General features: G+C 33.6%; 1 protein-coding gene across 1 annotated transcript; it reads left to right on the top strand.

Moving 5' to 3' along the window:
- Positions 1-1,434: 1,434 nt before the first annotated feature.
- LOC107474489 (uncharacterized) lies at positions 1,435-21,808 on the top strand. Its single transcript, XM_016094112.3, has 18 exons — positions 1,435-1,481; positions 1,700-1,769; positions 2,381-3,064; positions 3,470-3,616; positions 3,729-3,842; positions 4,246-4,304; positions 4,521-4,587; positions 4,717-4,768; positions 4,868-4,960; positions 5,066-5,149; positions 5,264-5,685; positions 13,646-13,707; positions 15,002-15,071; positions 15,873-15,953; positions 16,088-16,189; positions 17,289-17,413; positions 20,931-21,015; positions 21,496-21,808. Exons 1-18 carry the CDS (start codon positions 1,435-1,437, stop codon positions 21,583-21,585), a joined length of 2,454 nt encoding a protein of 817 aa, XP_015949598.1. The 3' UTR covers positions 21,586-21,808.
- The last annotated feature ends 494 nt before the right edge of the window (positions 21,809-22,302 follow it).

Here is a 22,302-nt window from a genome sequence, read left to right as displayed (position 1 = left end):
AATATTAGAAAAATTTTGTAATAAAATAAAGTTAAAATAATAATTAAATATAAAATACTAAAACAAATAAATTCGAATATATAGAATAAAATCTTGAATCAAATTTAAATAATAAATTTACGTTGAAGTTAATATTAAAATTCTTAATTTTTATTTTACTCATTTATTATGTGTAAGTATTTATATTTAAAAAATAATAATTGATTATCCATCGTCGACTTTTCTTTGAAAATTCATGAATCGAGATACAAAAACCCTTTTAACTGAAACTTGTCCCTTGAGTGCTAGTCATGGCTTAGTTCGGGTCATGACAGGTGTTTTATTATGTATGATTTGGTAGGTGAAAATAGAAAACAAATATAAAATACGTATTCATGTATATTTTGTTATTTTTTATTTTTGCTACTCCTATTAGAATTCCCTCTTCATTTATTGGGAGTGAGAATTTGCTCTGACAACTATACAAAAAATAAGAATCTATATAAAAACAAAATTACATGTGAAAAAATAAAATTAAAATTGAGATTTTATATTACACAATGTTAAATATAAATTTAATAATAAAAATAGAGTAGTAGAATGATAAAAAAAAATACATGAAAGAAACATATGCATGCAGCAATTTAGATGGAACATTGTGTAAAAATAGTGGTGGAAGTTAGTATTTTTAAGAGATGAAACATTGGGTGAAAATCGTGATGGAGGATCAATACTTTTAGTAGATGGAACATTGTGTGAAAATAATGGTAAAAGATTAGTACTTATAGAAAATAGAAGATTGCGTGAGAAAACAAAAAATATTTTTTCATAGAGAAAAAATAAAAATAGCACAATGATCCTTTTTATTTTAAAGTCAAAATTTTTTTTAATAAAAATAATAAAATGACTTTTTAAAAATGAGAAAATTCATATTATTCTATCTTTTCTAAAGTTTTAAATTAACTCCTTAAAAAGTTAAAAATATTTACCAAAAATGATATCAAATAACTATAACAAAACTTTTCATCATTCCAAAAAAATTTTTTTTTTTGCTATCTCCGATCCTAAATAGAATCTAAAACTTGTGTATCAACTACTTTTCTATAGATAAAAAATAGATTAGCCGCCCATTGTCACAAATCACAGTTGCCTAAAATTGATGTTGACACATACACATAAACATCTTTTCTCTTGGTTACGATAGAGAAAAACATGCACAGCCCTTTGATCCTCCTCCGAATCATTCTTCATCACAAGCCTACTAATCCAATAATAATAATAATAATAATAATGAAAAAGGAATCGATTTTAGATAGAGTTTGTGGTTGACCCTTAATTGGATGTGATTATTGTTGAAGTATGAAATGTGAAATATGGTAGCGTTAGTGTTGTGATGTGAGTTCCAAATTCAAACTTAAAAGATATGGGCAGTAGAATTGCAGATTTTCTTGAAGTATGTTGTTGTCCTTACTGAGTAAGCGCTCATTAGAGGTTGATTCCAGGTAAATTATCATATCATAATCATACGTATTATAATATATATAATTAAAAAGAATTCTTAACATACGAGGGCGTCTGTTGCATGCATTAAATTCATCTTATTTATAAAAGTAACCGTTGTTCTTCTTCTTTTTGGTGTCATGATTTTGAGTTTTGTTCTGTTCTGTTATGGATTTGGTTATGCATACTCCGGAACAATAATTCATGTCAATGTTTATAGGGATTCTTATGGATTTGCATTGAGGCCTCAATACGCACAAAGATACAGAGAGTATTCTTCAATCTACAAGGTATGAGATAATTATTTCTTTTTTTTTAATTTATGATTATGGTGATTCTTGTTAATATTTCAATTTCATTCTACTACACATGTATTTGTTCAATTGTTTTGGGAAAAGAGCAATATTCTTTCACTGGTAAAAATAAACAGGATTCCCTATTATCCATAAAAATTTAGATTAGGTAAACCTTTGGTTCTCTCTGAATGATGGTTATGGTACTAATAGCTGATGCAACAAGAACAAGAGAAAACAAAAATGGCATGCATCATTCATTATTATTACATCATCTTAGAAAGTTTTTCTAATGGGTGATAAATTGTGCATGATGCATCTTAGTGCTAAGGAGTAGAGTTATAGTTGCAAAAAGCTTCTCGCTAGTTCCTTGCACAATATAATAAAAAATAAATGCATTTGTATGAAACTTTTTCATTTCTCCTTATAATTTCAAGTAACAACTTGTCCCTAAATAACCACTGAAAGCATTGTATTTTAACCTTTTTTATACTTCAAATATTGCAGCCTTAGGAAATGATTTATGCTTTGCAACTATTAGTTGTTTTTCCTTATACGTAGGACAAGTTTAACTTAATCAACCTTAAATTGATTTATTAACATGTTAGGAGGAGGAAGGTGAAAGATCATATAAATGGAGAAGCTTCCTTGGAGAGGCACCCAACTCAGCAAAACCAAGTTCTCCAGAGAAAAAACACAAAGAAACATCGGAAGTTGAATGTAATGAGGTAAAAGAAGAGAGTAGTTCAAATAAAGTATGCAAAGAAGATGATTTAAGCAGTAAGAATATTTCTGAAGGCACTAAAGAGGTTGGTGTAGGGGGTGTTAGTGAAGGAGGTGACTTAAGTGGCAATAAGTCTTCTGGAGTTAATGAGATAAAAGAAGGCACTAGTGCAGGAAGGGTTTGTGAAGGGGGTAATTCAAGTGGCAGAAAGGTTGTTTTTGATAGCTCAATAGAAAACAGTTCAGAAAAGGATTTGCACTATTCAGAAGAAAGAAAGACACGTAAAGTTCAACGCTGGGCTGAAATTAGGCCATCTCTTAGTGCCATTGAAAAATTGATGAGTTCTCGTTTCAAAAAGGGAAATGATGTGAAAGGCGAGATAAGAAATGGTAATAATGACCATCTTCCATATATAGAAAAATCTAAACTTGGAGGAGGGGTTTCTGCAACGGATGTTAATAAGTCAAGTGCTGCGTTAGTGGTTGAAGATTCACTTCAACAATTCTCTCTATGGAAAGAACTGGAGTTTCTTGTTCAGGGAGGCATCCCAAAGGATCTTAGAGGAGAGGTACATTGATGCATTCAAATGGTTTTGTAAGGTAGACAATGACTTTTGTAAACAATGTGAACAATGGGCTCTAGAATTAACCCTATAAAGTAAAAAAATACTCCATTCCCAAATTATCTCCTAAATCCTAACATTAGGATAACCATCCGCACACCTAGTGAATTGAATATCCAAGCTATTGTTAGCTGTGTATGAGTCAACCGAATTAAAAGGAATAACCACCAAACAACTAAGATCAACATAATGCATACCTATTCAATTGAACATCCGATATATCCATTGTTCACATTGTTTAGTATTTTCATTATCTCCTTATACTTTTCGGCATTCAAATTCACAAGAATTCATAATTTTGTCGAGGAAAAATAGTACAGCCTTGTCTTTGCCACAATGTTCTTGTTACAGGTTTGGCAAGCCTTTGTAGGTGTAAAGACAAGGCGGGTTAAGAGCTATTATGAGGATCTGTTAGCAAAAGAAACTATCAATGCTGAAAGCAATGAGCAAAATGATACATCCACTGCATCTGGGAAGTGGAGAAAGCAGATTGAGAAGGTCATTAGCTGCATGCGCCTTGGACTTTATTTTGATTTGTAGGTGCTGCTTCTTTTGCTTCATATTAGAAGTTGGCTCTCTTCTTAGAATAAATCATACTTTTCATTTTCAGGACATTACAAGAACTTTCCCAGGACACCCTGCTTTGGATGAACATGGTAGAAATTCCTTGAGGCGTTTACTCCTAGCATATGCTAGACATAACCCCTCTGTGGGGTATTGTCAGGTAATTCGCGTCAATTAGAGCCTTTTTTTTCGAATATTGATTTGGCTATTCGCATTAATTTTTCACAAACCTTAAAAGCTTAAATACATTAATGCATTTCTATTTGTATTGTATCTTCTACAAGATCTTTTAAGGTTCTGTTAGCACGTCCGTCAAACCTAAACATTTAGTGGAAAAACATAACATGTTTAGATCCAAAAATGTAAACCAATTGAAAGATGACGTGTATCCTATGAAATAAGAGATGTGATATATTGCCTTGGATTTTTTAAATACTTTTCTTATTCCTTTAATTTCTTTTTTCAAGGGGTGTCATGTTTTATTCTTTGTGAGTGATAATCATTATTATGTTCATCGTTGTGTTCATTGTCATTAAAGTTTTTGTTATTGAATTTACATGCAGGCAATGAACTTCTTTGCAGGTTTATTGCTGCTTCTTATGCCGGAAGAAAATGCCTTTTGGTAGGTTAGGAAAACTTAATGTTACAAATTTCACCCTCTTTGTCCATTGTCCCAAGGAGTAAACTTCTACGGGTTCTATCTTTTTATAGTTGCTTATAAAATTGTATACTTAAATCACGATTTTATCTTGGAGACTTTTGCACATAAGAGTTTTGGCCTGTATTAGGTTTATGAACTAATTTGTTTCTTTTTTCTCCTTTCTCTGGGACATCTCAGGACTTTTGTTGGCATCATTGATGATTATTTTGGAGGTTGTTATACAGAGGAAATGATAGAATCCCAGGTATGACTTATAAATTGTACTATGTAGACAAAATACCTTTATCTTGATCAATGGGTCTTGATTGCACATGTGATATTGAGAGACTTGTAGTAGTCCTCTTTGGATAGTGATAACTTTTAAACTTGTTAGGTGGACCAGCTTGTCTTTGAAGAATTAATGCGTGAAAGATTTCCAAAACTGGGTTTGTGTTTATTTATTTTCTCTTTGTTATTCTTCTTCTAATTGTCTCCATGAGTCGATTGGGATATCTTTGTTCATTCTTTCGATGCTTTGGGTGCAGTTAATCATCTGGAATACTTGGGAGTGCAAGTTACATGGATATCTGGACCTTGGTTCCTATCAATATTTGTGAACATGATTCCATGGGAAAGCGGTGAAATTTACATGGATTTTATCTTTTGTTTTGGGTGATGGTCTTTTGATACCATGGCATTGACTTTAATATGTTTCCTTTTATGATTCATTTCTATGTTTGTAGTACTTCGAGTTTGGGATGTGCTTCTATTTGAAGGGAACCGTGTTATGCTATTTCGAACTGCACTGGCCCTTATGGAACTATATGGTATTGAATGTTATCTTGTGCTGTTGTCTGATGTGTGCAATATGGTTGATTTATTGGTAAACATTTTCTTTGCACACTCTGAGGTTATAACGAAATTTGCATGTATCATTGTAGGTCCTGCATTAGTCACTACAAAGGATGCAGGTGATGCGATTACTCTATTGCAATCACTTGCTGGTTCAACATTTGACAGCAGTCAACTTGTCTTAACAGCTTGCATGGGTTTTCTAGCTGTGACAGAGGAAAAATTACATGAACTAAGAGAAAAGCATAGACCATCTGTATTAGAAGTAGTAGAAGAAAGGGCAAGGAAAGGAAGACTTTGGAAGGATTCCAAAGGGATTGCTTCTAAACTATATAGTTTCAAGCATGACCAAGAACCGTTAGTAGAAGAAAAGAAGGTTAGTAAAGGAGATGATATGGCCGCTAATGAGGAAATACCACGATTAGAGTCTCATTCCTCTGATTTGGATGAACTACTTCACAGTCTTAATGTTGATTCTGAAGTGGATTCTCTACCGGATCTCCAGGAACAGGTAATCTTCTGCATCCCATAAGATATACATCTTTCCTCTGTTACCTTGTAAAATGGCTATGTTTGTGTAGTAGATTGAAATTTATTTACAACGGAACATGACCATTATTTTGACTTATTAATTCACCTTAATATGTTCATGTCTTAAGACATGTCTTTGGAAGCTAAACTGGACACTAGTAAAATATGTTTTAAAAAGTAACAAAATAGGCCCTTAAATATGAAATAATGATGGTAACCGATCTCGGACTACACTCAAATATAAACTTAATCTATAATAGCAATAAAAAGAATTCCATCTTTTAACTGCTTTTAATGTCTAAACTTTGTTGTTTCTAAAATAACCCACAAGTTCAGAGATGTTGAGAAAAAGCTCAGTAGTGAGAGTGACTTGATTGAATAATAGTGCTTACAGAAGGTGATTTTAAATTTATTTAATTCAGGAAATAAATATTCACTTTTTTTTTTCTCTCCCAAATTTTGAAATGCTCAAAGAAGAGTAAATGGTCAAATAAGTCATTGGAAGATCACTCATTCTCCAAATTGGTTACCGAAAGATTTTACATTGCTAACAGTGTCAAAGTTTGTTGACGTGGTATGTTAAATAACATTACAACACACACATAGCAGTCCTAATTGATTTTTAACATGATTAATTTATGAAATTAGATCAAATCAAATCTAAATTGAGAAATTCCAATACCTGAAGTTCTTCCTTCAATTAAGTTTTGATTTTATATAATTTTATAAATTTATTATGTTAATAGTCAATTGAAACTCCTAAAAGTATGTTATGGTGTCACTTAACATGCTATATTAGTAAATTTTAACACCATTAATAAAGAAAGTGGCAGAAGAATTAATATGACTAATTTAAAATTTTTAAAGGACAAATTTGATTAAAAATTTTTTCAGGGACTAAAAAACAAATGATCTTTTAGAACTAATTTGATCATTTATTCGATCAAAGAATGAATTTTCAAGATTACATAAAAAATAAAAATATGGATTGAAAATTATCTAAAAACCAACATGTTTAAGATAAAGTGTGCTTTTATTAGCATCTCTATAACACCTTATAAGATTATATAGAGTATCTCAAAGATCCTAGAATAATTTATGTTTTGTTTATTATGATAAGATTATTTTATTTCATCCGATAATTAGTTTTATCTTTACAATTGTCCTCTCCCTTCCTCCTAAGGTAAGGGTGGAAACATATGGAGTTAGGTTAGGCTTCACCTTTAATAGGTCAAATCTACAATGTAGCTAACTAGCACACTTTCTCTCATAGACTATTTTTCGAGTACTAAGCTTGAGATGTTAAAAACTATTAAAGAAGAAAACTACTTGTACGCAATATTTTAAATTCAATGTTTACAACAACATCCAAACTTTTAAAGAACTTAAAATATAAAAGTATTTATAATAAAATATAACAAACTTAAGAACTATGTCTAAGAGGGAAAGCCAGGAAAGCCCCTAGAAGAGTCAAAATGATTTACACCATATATGCTCGATCCCTAATACCATCCTAAACAACATTTTCTAAGAATCTACCATTAAAGGTGTGTAAATTGTAATCTAACCAAATACTCCACTCCAAATAATGGCATACATTGTGCATTGCCACAAAGATTTTGCCTCTTTCTTCCAAAACATGCAAACCTCGTCGATAAAAGCTGATCTAGTGATGAGGGGTACACCCAAAATTTACCAAAGACATTAAGGAATTATCCATATGGCAGCGGGGAAATAGATTTGAGAATATTTCTGAACTGGGCTTATGTGATTCCATTATCAAGGAGGAAAGGTGCATTGTTCAAGGATTATGATACAAAATAAAGATGAGTATTTGGAATGTGAAAGGGAATGAAGAGAAAAGAATGATTTCATTGACTAAGTGAGTAATTACAAGTAGTGTATATATATAAGTGAGTTAAGAATCTAACTAACTGCTATACAGTAGGAAGAATGACTAATTAATTGCTAACTAATTAAGTTGGGTATCCATAACATCCCCCCTCAAGTTGGCGTGTATATGTTGATCATGACAAACTTGGAGATGAGACTGTGGAACTGGGTTGGAGTTACCGGCTTCGTGAAGACATCGGCAAGCTGATGCTGAGTTCAAACATGGATCAGTTTGATGAATCCTGCCACAACTTTCTCTCGAACGAAATGGCAGTCTATCTCAATATGCTTGGTCCTCTCGTGGAATGTGAGATTTGATGCAATGTGGATGGCTGACATAGAGTCACAAAACAGCACGGAAGATGGTGCCTTGATTTGAAAATCAGATAAGAATCCTGTCAACCAAGTCAATTCAGCAGCCACAGCTGCTATAGCTCTATATTTAGATTCAACAGATGATTGGGAAACCATTTGTTATTTTTTTGATCTCCAGGAAATCAGAGAGTCTCCAATGAATACACAGTAACCTGAAACGCTTCTCCTAGTGTCGGAGCATCCCGCCCAATCTGCATCCGCATAAGCCATTAGCCTCTTTTCTGATTTTGCAGAAAATAATAACCCTTGACCCACGGTTCCTTTCAAGTATCGCAAGAGATGGTGAAGTGAATTCATGTGAGTAGTTCTAGGCTTAGGCGAGAATTTACTAAGGGTAGACACCGCATAGGTAATGTCCGGACGGGATATGGTGAGGTACATTAACCTCCCTATTATTCTCCGGTAGATGGAGGAGTCTGCAAGCAAATCACCATCGGAGTCGCTCAGCCTGAGGTTAGCCTCCATAGGCAGAGAAATAGACTTGGAATCTGTAAAATTAGTATCCTCCAAGATGCTTAAGGTGTACTTTCTTTGGCTAAGGACAATTCCATCACTGGACCTTGCTAGTTCCAAGCCTAAGAAATACTTCAAATCACCCAAAATCTTCAATTTGAAGGAGGCCTCCAACAGTTTCTGTACCTTATGCATCATATCCTTGGAAGGACTAGCTAGTATGATATCATCTACATAAACCAGCAAGTAAACAATCTTGTCGCCACTACCATAAGAGAAGAGGGAGTAATCATGCTTGGACTGTTTGAACTTGTGAGTGAGCAGCGCTGAAGTGAATTTATGGAACCATTGTCTTGAGGCTTGTCTCAAACCATAGATGGACTTGTTCAACTTGCATACGAGTCCAGGGCTCTTGGACTTGTAACCAAGAGGCAGGTCCATATAAACTTCTTCGAACAAGTCACCGTTCAAGAAGGCGTTGTTCACATCTAGTTGCAACAAAAACCAATTGTTGATTGATGGCTGCCAAAGAAAGGAGAACCCTGACAATGGTGAGTTTGGCCACAGGAGAGAAGGTGTCCTTAAAGTCAATACCTGCCTGCTGCGTATAGCCCTTTGCAACCAAACGGGCCTTATAGCGCTCTATTGAGCCATCTGCCTTACACTTGACTTTGTACACCCAACAACATCCAATGGTGTGTTTTCCTGGTGGAAGAGGAACTAAAGCCCAAGTATTAGTGGCCTCCATGGCTTGGAACTCCTCATCCATAGCCTGCCTCCACTCAAGGTATTTCATAGCTTGATGGAAGAAGGAGGGCTCAGGAATTACAACAACATTAGCTATGAAATGAGAGTGATGGTGTGAGATGTGTTGAAACCGATCTAGAGTCCCATGAGAGACAATATTGCATTGATAATCCTTGAGGTAAGATGGTGGTCTGTGTTGTCTGGACGATTTTCTCAAGTTAATTGGTGAGTTTGGAATATTAGACTGATGTTGTGAGGTAGGTTCAGTGACTAGCATATCCACAGATGGTGAGATGGTGGTTGGGCAGAAGGAGGGATGGTAAGTGTGACTAGAGGGACTGCATCAGTGATGGATGCTAGGATAACTATGTCAGGGAAATTGTCCACCATGGGCCTGGAAGTATCGGTTAATTGTCGAAAAGGAAATTCAGTTCTGATAAAGGAAACATCTCTGGAGATGAAAATTTTCTTGTTCACTGGGTCATACAACTTGTGTCCTTTGTAACCAGAAGGATAGTCAATGAAGATTGCACGCGCTGCTCTCGGGGAGAACTTGTGTCTCTGAGATAGAAGAGAAGACGCATGAGTCAAGCAGCCAAAGACTCACAAAGACTGATAGTCAGGTTGCTTAAGGAAGAGTTTCTCATATGGAGAGCAGTGTTGAAGTGCTGGACTTGGTAAGCGATTGATGAGGAAAGTAACAGTCAAGACACAATCTCCCTAAAAGGCTATTAGGGCCTTGGACTGAAAGAACAATGCTCTGGCCACATTGAGTAGATGCTGGTGCTTTCTTTCAACAACGGAATTTTGTTCTGGCCGCTCCACACAGGAGAATTGATGAAGCATGCCCTTGGAATTCAGGTAATCAAGGAGCATTAATTCACCAGCATTGTCTGATCTCACCTGCTTTACCCTAGTATTAAATTGAGTTTCAATCATATTAAAGAAATTGATGAGAGTGTGAGAAGCATTAGATTTGTATTTTAGCAAAAAAGTCCAAGTGAATCTGGAATAATCATCCACAATAGTAAGAAAATATCTCATGTTATTATAAGTTGGAGCTCTATAAGGGCCCCAAATATCACAGTCAACCAAATCAAAGGCATTCTTACAAAAATGATTATTGGATTGAAAAGACAAACGCTTGAGTTTAGCTAAGGGACAGACTTCACAAGTAGAATGATTGTATTTAAGAGTTTTATTGGATAAAAAAGGACTCAATTTGTTAAAGACTTTTTTTGAAGTGTGACCTAAACGAGCATGCCAAATAGTGCTATTAACATTCGTTACTGATTGACAACTATGAACAGAACTCCTGGTATGGACTGTGAAGGGTGATTGTAGCAGAAACAGGTCATCAGTTTCATCACCTCTGCCAATCACCTTCTTGGAGGTCCTGTCCTATATGATGAAGGCTAAGTCAGAAAAGAGGACTATGCAGTTAGACAATTTCAATAAAGAACTAACAGAAATCAAATTAACTCGGAAAGAGGGAATGAATATGACATTGTAAAGGATTAAAGAAGAATTAAGAACAACATTACCAATAGCTAAGGCATGAATTTTGGTATGGTCAGGTAAAACAACAAAATGATTTGTAAGAGGTTTGGGATTTTCCAAAAAATTAAAGGAATTAGTGATGTGAGTGGTGGCTCCGGAATCAACTATCCAATAACTAACCTCTGCCATTTGATTCGAATAACATGAGGAAAACACTTTACCTGCACAAATTTCAAGTTCAATGTCCTGAAGAGCTTGCTGAGTTTGCAAGAGAGTCATCAATTGGTTGTACTGAGCCGTTGTAAGTGAAAAGGTAGATGTTGGAGATGGATCTTGACTTTCTTGATCATGAGCGACCTTGGCAACATGATGCACTTGGGATTTGACATTCACAGGCTTGTTCTGGGAATATCTAGGAGGATATCCATGGAGACGATAACATTTATCTTCAGTATGTCCCAGCAACCCACAATGAGCACAGAGTGGACGATCTTTCCTCCCTTTCACCTTGGGTCCAGAAGGAGCGGTGGGTCTTGGAGACTGTTTAACAGCAAAAGCCATATGTTGGCTTGGAGAGATGAATGCTTTCTGCTTCTCCTCTTGCAACACAAGGGAAAAGACTTTTTCAATCGGAGGTAGTGGATCTGACAATAAAATCTGGCTTCGAACACTTGCCAAATTCTCATTGAGATCCATAAGGAACAGCATCACATATTCTTGATCAAGAAAGGCTTGAATCGGCTTAACGCCACCACAGGAACAAGATACCACTGGCTTGAAGGTGTTGAGTTCTTCCCAAAGTATCTTCAACTTTGTGAAATACTGTGAGACCGAGAGAGAGCCTTGAGTCAGAGACATGAGTGACCTCTTTAGCTCAAAGATGCGAGGTGCATTGCTCTGAGAGAAGCGAGTCTCCAAATCTTGCCACAATATCCTTGGAGATCGCATTCAGCAACCATGTAGTGACGATATTGTTCGTGTACTGCCACGATTCAGCGAGCGCAGGGTCAAGAACTGGATCTGGCTTCGGGAGGGAGCCATCGATGAAGCAGATTTTGCATTTTCCACTCAACGCAAGCCTCATCGATCTGCACCAAGAAGCGTAGTTGTCTTCTTGTAGGGGTTGTGAAACAAGCACGAGCCCTAGGTGATTGCCAGACTAAAGTAGATACGCATCAGGAATCGGCGAGGGCGGTGCCGGAGCTCGAAGTGTATTGGAATCTCCATGAGGAACTGTGGATATAGAAATCGCAGACATTCTGATTGATGAGTAGAAGAATAGAGAAAGAGCAAGAAGGTTCTTGTCGAAACGAGAAAGAGGAATGGAAAATCAAGAAATTTTCCCGAGAAAAATCAAAGAATGAAGGGAGAGAATAATGCGAAAGTGTGAAGAAGAATTACATCTGATACCATATTTGGAATGTGAAAGGGAATGAAGAGAAAAGAATGATTTCATTGACTAAGTGAGTAATTACAAGTAAGGTATATAAGTTAGGTATCCATAACAATGAGATTGCAAGTATATATACTAATCAGATGTATTAAGTTTCCTTAGTGGACTCTTTATCACTAAGGTTCGTTAAGAATTGGAAGTTCCAAGAACTGGAAGAGCTCTCAATAGAATAAAAATCCATGATAGGAAAGTTATGTAAAGAGGTTAGGCAATAAAGATGAGGAAAAACTAGATAAAAAGGAGCATTGCCTACACAATAGAAAATGAGAACCATCTATTTTCAAAGAAAGCAAACAATTGAAGGTAGCATAACTGTTGGAAATAACTTTACGATGCTAAAGTGAGCAGTATATGTAAGCATGATTATGTCACGTCCATTTTTGTTCATGCCATACTTCAAATAGCCTATGCCAACAGGAATGAGGGCTCTAAAGGGAAACGCTAATTATTTTGTTTCCAAGCTAATGTTTTTGATACCAGATTGTATCAAGAACTAATCCTCCTTGCTTGTTTGATTGACAACAGATCTCCCAACTCACCAAATAATTGAACATTCTAAAGCACCGAACCCAAGGAAATCCCTCGTAATCTGCTCATTGGTATTGACTATTCCCTTAGTATGCGAAACTTAAAAAAATAAATAAAGTATGTTGGATCAAGCAACATTGAATTAGGGTGATCCTGCCTTCAAGAGAAAAATAAATCCCTTTCCATACCTCGAGAGACTCAAATAATTTTCACAATAGAATCCCAAAAAGAGGTTCAGGTAAGGTTGTCACCCAAAGGGATTCCCATATAAACAAGAATCCATTCTAGAATTGGACATCTGGCCAAAATATTATGTTTGAGAGTTTTTTGTTAGGTCAATAATCCTTGCTAAACCACTCTTAGACATATTGGTCCTCAAATCGAAGCCTAGCTCAAAAATATGAAAGATAGAGAGAGAATTTTATAAGATATATCCTTATCATTTTTCAAAATCAGATTGGTACAATCAGCAAACTGCAAATGAGAAACCATAATCGCTTCATATCCACTAAGCATCCATCACTAAATTGAATAAGAAGGGGGATAGAGATTTACCTTGCCTTAAGCCCCTCTCACCATGGAACCATGTATTTGGCTCACCATTAACAACAACTAAGAAAGTACTTACAACAAGGCAACATGAAATCCAATTCCCACCATTTAAAGCCAAATCCTTTTTACTTTAACATCCTGTCCAAAAAATCCTAGTTGACTTTCTTGTATGGGGTTTCTCAAACTCTATTTTAAAATAAGATATTCTTCTATTCATTAGCAATAAAAAATACATCTAAGATCTATCTACTAGCTACATGGTATTTATTAAAACTTCTATCCCTGTACTTGACAATTAAAGGGATTAGATGTTTGGTACAAATTTGTTTTCTTATTAGCAAAACATGATAGAAAATATGAGAATATTACTCATTGGTGATAAAACTATATAAGCTTTACAACACCTTTTAAATTTCAATCATTAACAGCTACTGTGCAGGTGGTTTGGTTGAAGGTTGAGTTATGCCGATTGCTGGAGGAGAAAAGAAATGCAATACTGAGGTTCTTCTCTGTCTTCTTCTTGCTTTTATTGAAAGTTTTTTATTATGACCTAAAGCATGTTGCTTATAAAGTAAGGCTTAGAGTATGTTTCTAGAATATAATTACAAGATAAATTTCATTAGGGAGGAAATTTATCAGTTCAATGCAATTACTACCACTGGAATATTGATAATGTTGATTTCGGATGCAATTTGGTGATTTGCCCAAGAAAGTCATTCTAGATCTTTTAGTGATCATGTTCAAATATTGTCCATTGATGGTTCTGGAAATGTTTCTTAAGGAACAATATATGCATATTCCTAAAACCTTCACTGTGAAATGTCATTGAACAACATGAATTATTTATTTTGTTTGCATAATCACTTTATATTCTATCTAGGTCATATGGCTTGTATTAGTATATTAAATCATTTGATAGGGTTGTATATGGTGTTCTATTTTGGCACTTTTGATTTTCAATTTCTATTCCGTTACTTCCATGTTTCTTTATTAATATGACAACGTGATTCAATTATGGGAAAATTGAACTTTATCTCTATAACTGAAAATATATGAATTGACTCCTAGCATTTTCTACTTGTGTTAATTGACACTTATTGTCTTATTCCATTGTTAAAACATAAGTCAAACAAGTTTAAGAAACTTTAAGGCATCATAATACATCTTGTGATTTGATTTATGGGAATAAAATGGCTAAAGTATAAGGGGTTACATGCTTATTGCATAAATTTAAGGGTTTTACTAAGGGCACTTGTTAAAAATACAAAGTGAAAGGATTTTGTAGAAAAAGATAAGATTTTGAAGTTTCCAATTATATTTAAAGCAAAACAATTAATAATTGCTAAATAAGGCAAGTTATGACTGATTTTGGCTGATTTTCTTTGGTTACCAAACATTTCCGTTAAAAAAAAGAAAAGGCTTCCCCTTTTGTATTCTTCCCAATTTCCCCAAGGATAGGCCACTTCTTCGCAAAACCGTAAATTTAATGAAACGATTAAAGTGTACTTCAAGAAAGTTTAATTTCAAGTTGATTTGCACTTTCTTAAAAGTTTGTAGATAATGTGCACATGACTTATAGTTGAGGAGATTAATGTGCATCCCTTCAATTATTGTTAGATATTATGATTAGTTTACTTGTGATGCATTAATAGTGTAAAAGATTTATACACTTGTAATTTTTCATTTGCATGAATATGCAACAAGATATGGAAAACTATATAAAAAAAATATACTTTCTTTTATGATTCCTATGAAAATAATTTTTCTCCATACATGGGATTTCATCTTTGAACAGAGCTGAGGAGCTAGAAACAGCTTTAATGGATATGGTAAAGCAGGATAATCGACTGCAATTGAGTGCAAGGGTAAATCCAATATTTGGATGATTGAAGTTACTATATTATATTTTTTTCAATTTTTATTTAGATACCTTGACATACTTGCAATTACTAAATTAATGAGAATGGAAATTTGTTTTCTCATTAACTTAATTTTTCTATTTTTCCTTGTGTGGAAAGTGGTTCAATTGGAAGATAACATGAATCTCTTTGAAAAGGATAAATGAAGAATGAAGAGAAGTTTTGGAGAGACCATTATATTCCATTAATTGAGCCCACCTAGTAGAATAGGATATGTTTGTTGTTGTGGTGGTGGTGTCCTTTGAATTCATTTCCTTCCAATTTGCACTTTAATTTAGAGTATAGGATATGGTATAAACATTTTGTAACAAAGACTAGATTTTACTACATAGTTTTTTCAGTTAAGCTTTATACTACGAAAGTTTTAAAAATTACTTACGAAAAATCATGTAGTAAAATTACCCATGAAAGAACAAAAATCTAAAATCGTGCATGAAAGATAATTTTGTTTGAGAAAGATTCCCATTTTCGGGTGAATGTGTCCAACAAAGCAACTCTTTTAAGTGTATTGGAAGGAGGAATTATAGTTCTTTCACGTGTACTTTTGTCACTTTCTCACAAAGAAAGCAGAAACAAAAATATTGTGAAAGAACTAAATAAGCTTAATATGAATATCATTTCATGTTTCAAACAGCAGAAAAGTTTTGTTTATGCAATATAAGACATAAGCACTTGAAAAGTAAGTTCAAAACCTTTTTGTTAGTCATTTAATTTGTGATGCTTATAATATTTCTTGTCATCATTTAGATTGAGGAATTGGAGCAGGAAGTAGCCGAGTTACAACAAGTCCTTGCAGATAAGAAAGAACAGGAAGTTGCCATGATGCAGGTTTTCTTGCGCACCTGCTTTCTCCAATTTTTATTTTTGTAAGCTTATATGTTAAAATAAATAAGTAAAAGGAAACAAATAACAATTTATTTGTAATTTGTATAGAAAACATTGAAATCTTTTTCGTGCCACAGGTCTTAGTGAAGCTAGAGCATGATCAGAAAGATACTGAAGATGCTCGTAAAAGAGCAGAACAAGAACTTGCAGCTCAAAAATTAGAAGTTCATATCCTTCAGGTAACCCGTTTGTTGATATCACTGTGATTCTTGTAATTTGTTACATCGTACTTTACAGATTGGGGCAGTAAAATGTTGGAATTTCTAAGCAGTAGACAAGTCACACATCCATTAAACATGAGTTATGTGTAGTATATAATATAGAGAACCATAGACTTGTAGACCCATTTTTGCCTTTAAAATTTTTGTCAAGATGTACTGTTCGATCCAAAGACGACTTGCTTGAAAGTGCATCACTATGCAAAGAGAAGGTTTGAGTGAAAGGAAACGTTAGCACTCAGTTGAAAATTTGAATTATATTGGCAGGGCTATAATAGCAATATTAGTTTTAAGGAAAACAATCCCATGGCAATGGGGTATAATAGTTAGTTTAATTTTAAGAAAAAAAATTTCAAGGAAGATAATCTTACAATCCCTTTTCTCATATGCGATTAAGAATGATGGGATTTCATTCCTTGGAATAACTCAACTCTGGAATAGTTTATTTAAAGTGATGCACCTAATAGGGGAATCTTATATTCTGATATGCACATCTCTAGGAAGGTGTTATCTGCAGCATGTTTTTGGCTCCCCTCTCTAACACGAAATTCTTAAATAAAGTTAAAAGGCTAGCAGATAAGATAATCACACTAAAGTTTTTAGTTATACTACAAATTAAGCACACCTCTTTCTCCCTCTTGGTGCCTAAAGATTGTTGATGAATACATTGGTTTCTATATTCATTTATAAGGTTTGTGTGTAATCCTATTAGCACTATCATTGTTGACGTTTTTGCATGTTATAATATATTTAAAAAGAATGATGAGATAACTAATATAGATAATGTGCCGATAGTTCTAATATATTTTGCTATTGGTTTTATTTTGTTTACAATGTGATGTGGATAGTTTCAATGGCTTCCACAAATTTTGGAATAAAAATTGTCCATTTTTTTACAAAAAATTAAATATCTACATCATGTTTATGGTATTGAAGAGCTATCTAATTTCTAAGATGGATGAGTCTATTTTCCATATTAGTAGAAGTGAAAACACTATATTAACTATCAAGGATATTGTAAGACATATATATATCTATTTCCAGTATAATAAATGTGCAGGAAAAGTATGAGAAAGCCATGATATCAATTGCTGAGTTGCAAAAACGGGTGATTGTTGCAGAAAGTATGTTGGAGGCTACCCTTCAATATGAATCTGGCCAAAACAAAGCACTTTCTTCACCAAGGTACAAAATATTTCATATTTTAGAATATTTGTTATAGTAATTTACAATTTGTATGCAACATTTTTTCTTTTAAGTTCAAATTTTATTATTACTATTTTGTTACAAATTATTTTAGTTATTGCCTTTATCACTTGAAGATGCCAAACTAATGGAGAAATAGTCCTTAGTCCTTATCTTCATAAACAATGGAGATATGCAAAATTGTAGAAACTACATAGAGATTAAGACAAAGAGTCATACCATAAAGTTAGAGGATGATAGAAATAGAATAGAGATTGAGAAAAGAGATCTAGGTTTTGGAGAATCAATTTGTCTTTATGATAGGTAAATCCATCTTGGAGACTATACACTTGTTGAAGAGAGTGATAGAGAGATGTCAGAGCAATAAAAGGAAATTTTACATATGGCCATTGATATGGTACCATGGGAAGTCCTATAGAAGGTATTGTAGAAGAAGGGACTAAGGATAGCATAATGTAATTAAAGACATGTAAGGTGGGATCCATAAATCTTGTGAGAACACAAAGTGGTTAGTAGAGGAATTTTCTATTGGTATATGATTACACTAAGGCTGATCTCTAAGTGTATGATTTTTACATTAGTATTGGAGGTGGTTTATGAACCTATCTAGAAACCTATATATTTCTTAGGTGGCCGTTTTAGACATGTGGGAGAAGACCAGCAGAGCATTCGATCAGCAAAATAGTATCAAAGTTCTCTACTTTCATGCGTTTAGCACACTCATGGTAGACTAGATTAGTAGCAATTTGAATTACACTTGTGCTATCTACGTGAAGAGAAGTAAAACTAGACTGAGGTAACCCAAACTTAGCTAATATTCCTTGAAGCTAAGTTGTTTTGGATGATGCAGCAGACATAGCACGATATTCTGACTTAGTAGAGCTACTTAAAGACACGGTCTTGCTTTTTTACTTTTCCATGATATCAAAAAATCTCCACGGAACATGCACCAACCAATGACAAATTTATGGGTATTAGGACAACTTGCCCAATCTGCATTATTATAAGTAATTAGGTTCATGGGAAAAACAGCATATAAACCACGACAAGTAATGCCCTTCAGATATCTAATAATTCGACAAACAACAGCTATGTGGAGGTATCTTAGGGAGTCATAAATTGACAAATTTGTTGTGCAAGAAATGAGATATCAACCCTTTAATTGCTAGCTGCCAATTGTCGATAAAGCCAAGGATCTGAAAGTTGCTGCCCTCATCATAATGTTACTTGATGTTCACTTCAAGAGGAGTTACAATAGGTGAAGATCCTTGAAGACCAGCTAAGATAATCAAATCATGTGTGTACTTCCAATCCTATGAAGTAAGAAAGGTTACCAAGATCCTTCATTTGAAAAGAATCATGAAGGTGTTGTTGTAGCTAACTAATCAATAGAGTGAGTTCATGGGACAACAATATCATCAATGTATACCAAAATAAAGAACAAGGCAAATAGTGGTTTTCAAAGAAACAAAAGTCATATTCGCTCTACACATATCTAAATTGGGCAAAGTTGATTGGCTTATAACATATAACGAATGATTCAACTTACAAGCCTCAATAATAGAAGAGGAAATTAAACCGGTGGGAGGTTTCATGTAAATTTCCTCTTTGAGATACCATGGAGAAAGGCTTCTTTTAAATCGAAGTGTTTAAGTGACCATCCTTGTTTGGTAGCAATTGTGAGAATTGTATGAATAGTAATCACTTTAGCTATAGGAGCAAATGTTCCCTCATACTTAATGTCATACTCTTCTTGGTGTCCCAAGACAGAAACTGAGCCATATAATGATCCAAAGAACTGTCAAATTAAAATTTAACTCAGTAAACCCATTTACAGCTGATAGGTTCGACGTGAACTAGACATGGAACAATGTCTTCTCTTGAAGAGCTATAAGTCCTCTTGCATGCTCTTTGCCAACTTCCATCTTTAGCTGCTTGTGGATAAAAAACTAGATTATTTATTTCCAATAACAAACAATTGGAATTGAAATTCCGATGGTATATAGTTTTTCCTAGTGAATTTGGCACAAAAGTCAGAATCGTTATTTCCCAAACCAACCATGTTAAAGAAAAATACTAAATGAAGAAACCAAACCAAGTAAAAGAAAGAAACATCTGAAGGTACCAATGACCAAAGAAAAAAAAAGATTTAATTACTCTGTTGTCCCTATAGTTTTACTAAATTTACAACTAGATCCTTATACTTCTTTTCTTTGCAATTAGGTCCTTACACTATTTTTAATTTTGTAATTAGATTCTTTTCATGTCAAACACGTTAAAATTAACGGAATATTTTTTCAAAAATTTGTGTTCAAAGATCTAATTAAGTTCTTAATTGTGGATACCTTTAATTTGCAGAGAAATATTTAGTTAACTCTAATATTTTTTATATTAGGAAGACCCAATTATAAAATCAAAAGTAATGTAAAGACTCAATTGAAAGAAAAAAGATTATAGCAATATAATTGCAGATTTGGTAAAATTATAGAGACCAACAGAATAGCTAAACAAAAATAAAATCACTACCCAAAAGTACTAGAGATGAAAAAATCCAAGATGAACTAAGACTACTCTAGAACCCAAGCTCTATTACCATGTTAAAGTCTGATTTGAAAGACAAGATGTCCCTTGCTATTTCTTTCATACAACATATAGAAAAATGTACAGTATCAAGGATAGAATTTTTATCTGATTTACACTGGTTTTCATACTAAGTTACTGAGATTTTAGGATGATATCTAGCTTAATTTTACTCCCTATAGCAACTATATATTCTATATATGAAAATAGGAAAATATACTCCTAGTGGACAAAAATGTCCTATGGAAACTGACAGATCACAGGGAAAGATTTTGAATGAGGTGGTCAAGAGAGATTGATAAGCATAAATAGGCTTACTGTAGAAATGGTATATGACAAGATGCAATGGTATTGTTTGATTTATGTTGACTATCTCATCTAGTAGGATAAAAATTTTATTATTGTAATTGTAGTATTGCCTTTATCACTTTATGATTTTCCTTTGAAACACTTGGACTATATATGCTGAAGACTAAGACCTCCATATTTCACGCATAAATCATCTATTAAGCATATTGATCCATAATTGCATAATTTTGCTTTAAGGGATTAGGGAAGTAAAAGTTCTGAATTCTGATATATTTCATTCTCAGTGATGTCCTTTCTATATCTGAATTCTGACTTTGAAATTTCCGAGAGAGATTGTTAGAAAATATGTAGATATTAAAAAAGAGAGAAAATAGAAAAGTGATTCTGTCGTTGTATCCACTGTCTCCAATATTTTAGTGATTGAGAATTAACAAATTGATAAATTTTGTATTAAGATATGGACATTTTGATTGTTTCAATATTATGTGCATTAAGATGGTTACCAAACCACACCAAGATCGTTAGCATATGATGCAAGATTTGCTACCTCCATTGTTTGTTGAGAGCACATTCATTTGGATCAATTTCATTGGCGGTACTTTTGTAGGGTTGGTGGTCGTCAAAGTCCACATACAGATAGCAACTCACGTTTTGGTCTACTTTTTGGACGTGGTTGGCTTGATAAAAACAAGGTAAAATATTCGTTTCTACAGTTATTACAATTCAGCGTTGCAAGAATTAGCCATCTGAAGATTGGGTGCATTAGAAACTGATGCAGTTAATTACTTGATCCTGTATTCATTTATATTTTTGTTTACCTTGTAAAGATATTGTATCAATCTTTTAAAAAATTTAGAATTTTTAAAGAGTCAATTTTCAGTTTTTGCCATAATATGCAAATTGAGTATCAAAAATGATATTTGCATAAAAAATATGAGCCATCATATAAGCTACCAAGTATTTGTGTATGAATACAATATATATGGGTAGTTGATTTTTTGTGTATACGTAACATCGTTAGTTTTAGTATATATGTGCTAATTTCCATTCTTTCAGGTGGAGTAATTGACAAGCTCCGCATTTCTTATTGATAAAAACTTACACACATTCTGTTGTAGCAGAAGCTTATAATTGTTTTTTATTGATTATGCCTTACACATCCTATTAAACAGGGAAAGTCTAATGCTGAGGAATCCGGTGAAAGTTTGTCTTCCAATGCCGCTTTGGGGACTGAATCCAACGACCAAGAAAAGCAAACATAGTACATGCAGAGCCGCGATGTTTGAGAGCTAGGAGTAGTTAGTTACGGCAGTTTCTGGTTTGCATCATTCTGTTTTTATTTGTGATAGTTGGCTGAAAGAAAGATAAGAAAGAAGAATCCACTTGTATCACCATCCATTCAAATCCGAGCCTTTCCTTCCGAATTTTTTATTACCCATTAAAGTATTAAACCAAACTAGAGATATATGTCAGGGATGCTATAGATATGGATAGTTAAAATAGTAATGTAAAGGTATATCTTTTTTTTCTTTTTTAACGATGTTATCATTTAATTCAAAACAAACTTAACTTTGTAACTCTTAATGTGGATTCTTTGATTCGGATGAAGTACACATAATTTGAAAAACTATTAAGAGAAAATCTCCATATTGATAGGGTGAAGAAAATATGAATACATAATCATTTGTGATCATAAAATAATCAAGCACGGATAAATCTATCCACAAAATAATAAAATTGACATTATATCTATAAAAAGATTGTTGATAAAATTATCTAAATTTTAAAAAATTATTTAAAATTTTCAAACCACCTCTCCTAACTTAACTTAATTCAAATTCCCAATTATAATTTAGGCAGAGTTTTAAATATTCCTAGACACTATTGTTTTAATAATTTTAACTGTTAATCTTAATTATAAAAAATATATATAATTGGTGTACGAAATTGACTCCGTAATATTCGCACAGATAGACCGA

The sequence above is a fragment of the Arachis duranensis genome, chromosome 2 (assembly GCF_000817695.3).
Source record: "Arachis duranensis cultivar V14167 chromosome 2, aradu.V14167.gnm2.J7QH, whole genome shotgun sequence".
NCBI lineage: Eukaryota > Viridiplantae > Streptophyta > Magnoliopsida > Fabales > Fabaceae > Arachis > Arachis duranensis.
The sequence above is the reverse complement of the archived record's forward strand: the minus strand, read 5'-3'. Positions and strand labels throughout refer to the sequence as shown.